At 41.0% G+C, this 1216-nt stretch overlaps 1 protein-coding gene across 1 annotated transcript; it reads left to right on the forward strand.

The window, feature by feature from the left end:
- Positions 1 to 52: 52 nt before the first annotated feature.
- LOC111671006 (nesprin-1-like) lies at positions 53 to 996 on the forward strand (the record flags this gene model as incomplete). The annotated part of the gene is made up of 3 exons (XM_023428028.1): positions 53 to 225; positions 454 to 607; positions 853 to 996. Coding segments are annotated over 3 exons (471 nt in total), but the record flags the coding sequence as incomplete, so codon positions are not given.
- Positions 997 to 1216: the final 220 nt, after the last annotated feature.

A 1216-nucleotide genomic window follows, 5' to 3' on the forward strand; every position in this document is an offset into this window, starting at 1 on the left:
GTAAATTCCCAATATAGCGTTGCAATAAATACACTTGTGATTGTTGCACCAGGCCTTGCTGACCGCTCGCCAGGAGAAGGAGATCCAGCTGAAGATGCTGATCACAAGAGGAGAGTCAGTTCAGAGAAACACCTCAGCTGAGGGAGTGCCTGCAGTCCAGAAACAAATACAGGAGCTAAAAGATTCCTGGGATGCTCTACTCTCTGCTTCTATTCAATGCAAAAGGTTTGTTCTCTTCCACAAGTAACAACACCTAAAAATGTGTTTCTAGCACCCTTTTGGTAGCTTCATAGCAACAGCATTGTTGACAAAAAAAAAAATCCCAAACTGTTAACTATAAAAAGTGTGAAGTGCACACAGTGTGTAAGCTGCTTCTGTTTTGTATTGCAACTATTGCTACAACTACTGTACCGTTGTCTGACTTTGTCGCACTGCACTCTTCAAATCTGACAGTCAGCTGGAGGGTTCCCTGTCTCAGTGGACCAGCTATCAGGAGGATGTACGACAGTTTGTGGCGTGGGTTGAGCGTGTGGAGGAGAGTCTTGACCCCACGGACAAACAGTGCCCAGAGATGAGAGACAAAACTGCAAATCTGAGCAAAGCCAAGGTACTGCAATTTTCTGTCATGCTGTAAGACTTGTATATGAGTTAGTGAATTACCTTACCACTCTGATAGTTGTTTAAATACAGAATATATTTGAATTTTAAACCCTAAATTCTTACAAGTAATGAAAATGAGTGGTGAAAGTTTTTAAAATCTTCCAGCAAAGAGCCATTTAACCACAATAGGTATCAATGTGAATTAATGCACAGTTGATGGATAATGTTACTCAACCTTTCCTGTTGTTTCAGTTGCTGTATGAAGAAGTGCTGAGCCACAACACCCTGCTGGACACCATCACTGCAAAGAGTGCCAGTATTGCTGAGAACTATGTTGCTCAGCTGGAGCTCCAAGATCTGCAAGAGCGCTATAACACCATCAAAGACAATGCCATGGTAACGAGCAGCAGAAGTGCACAACGCTAGGCAGTGAATCCTATTTAAAATGCATTTTGGCTTTAGTACTGTGATACAGTTCACTTTTCTGTTGCTCTTTCAAAAGAAGTATACATGTACAAACCTGTGACAGGATAATTTAATGGCATCGTAAAGCGATGGTTTATTGTCATTTAATAAGGCTCATTCTTACGTTTAAACACAATTTGATATAATAAGT

The sequence above is a fragment of the Seriola lalandi genome, unplaced genomic scaffold (genome assembly GCF_002814215.2).
Source record: "Seriola lalandi dorsalis isolate HSWRI2012SDOR001 ecotype SW California unplaced genomic scaffold, Sedor1 jcf7180002006447, whole genome shotgun sequence".
Taxonomy (NCBI): domain Eukaryota; kingdom Metazoa; phylum Chordata; class Actinopteri; order Carangiformes; family Carangidae; genus Seriola; species Seriola lalandi.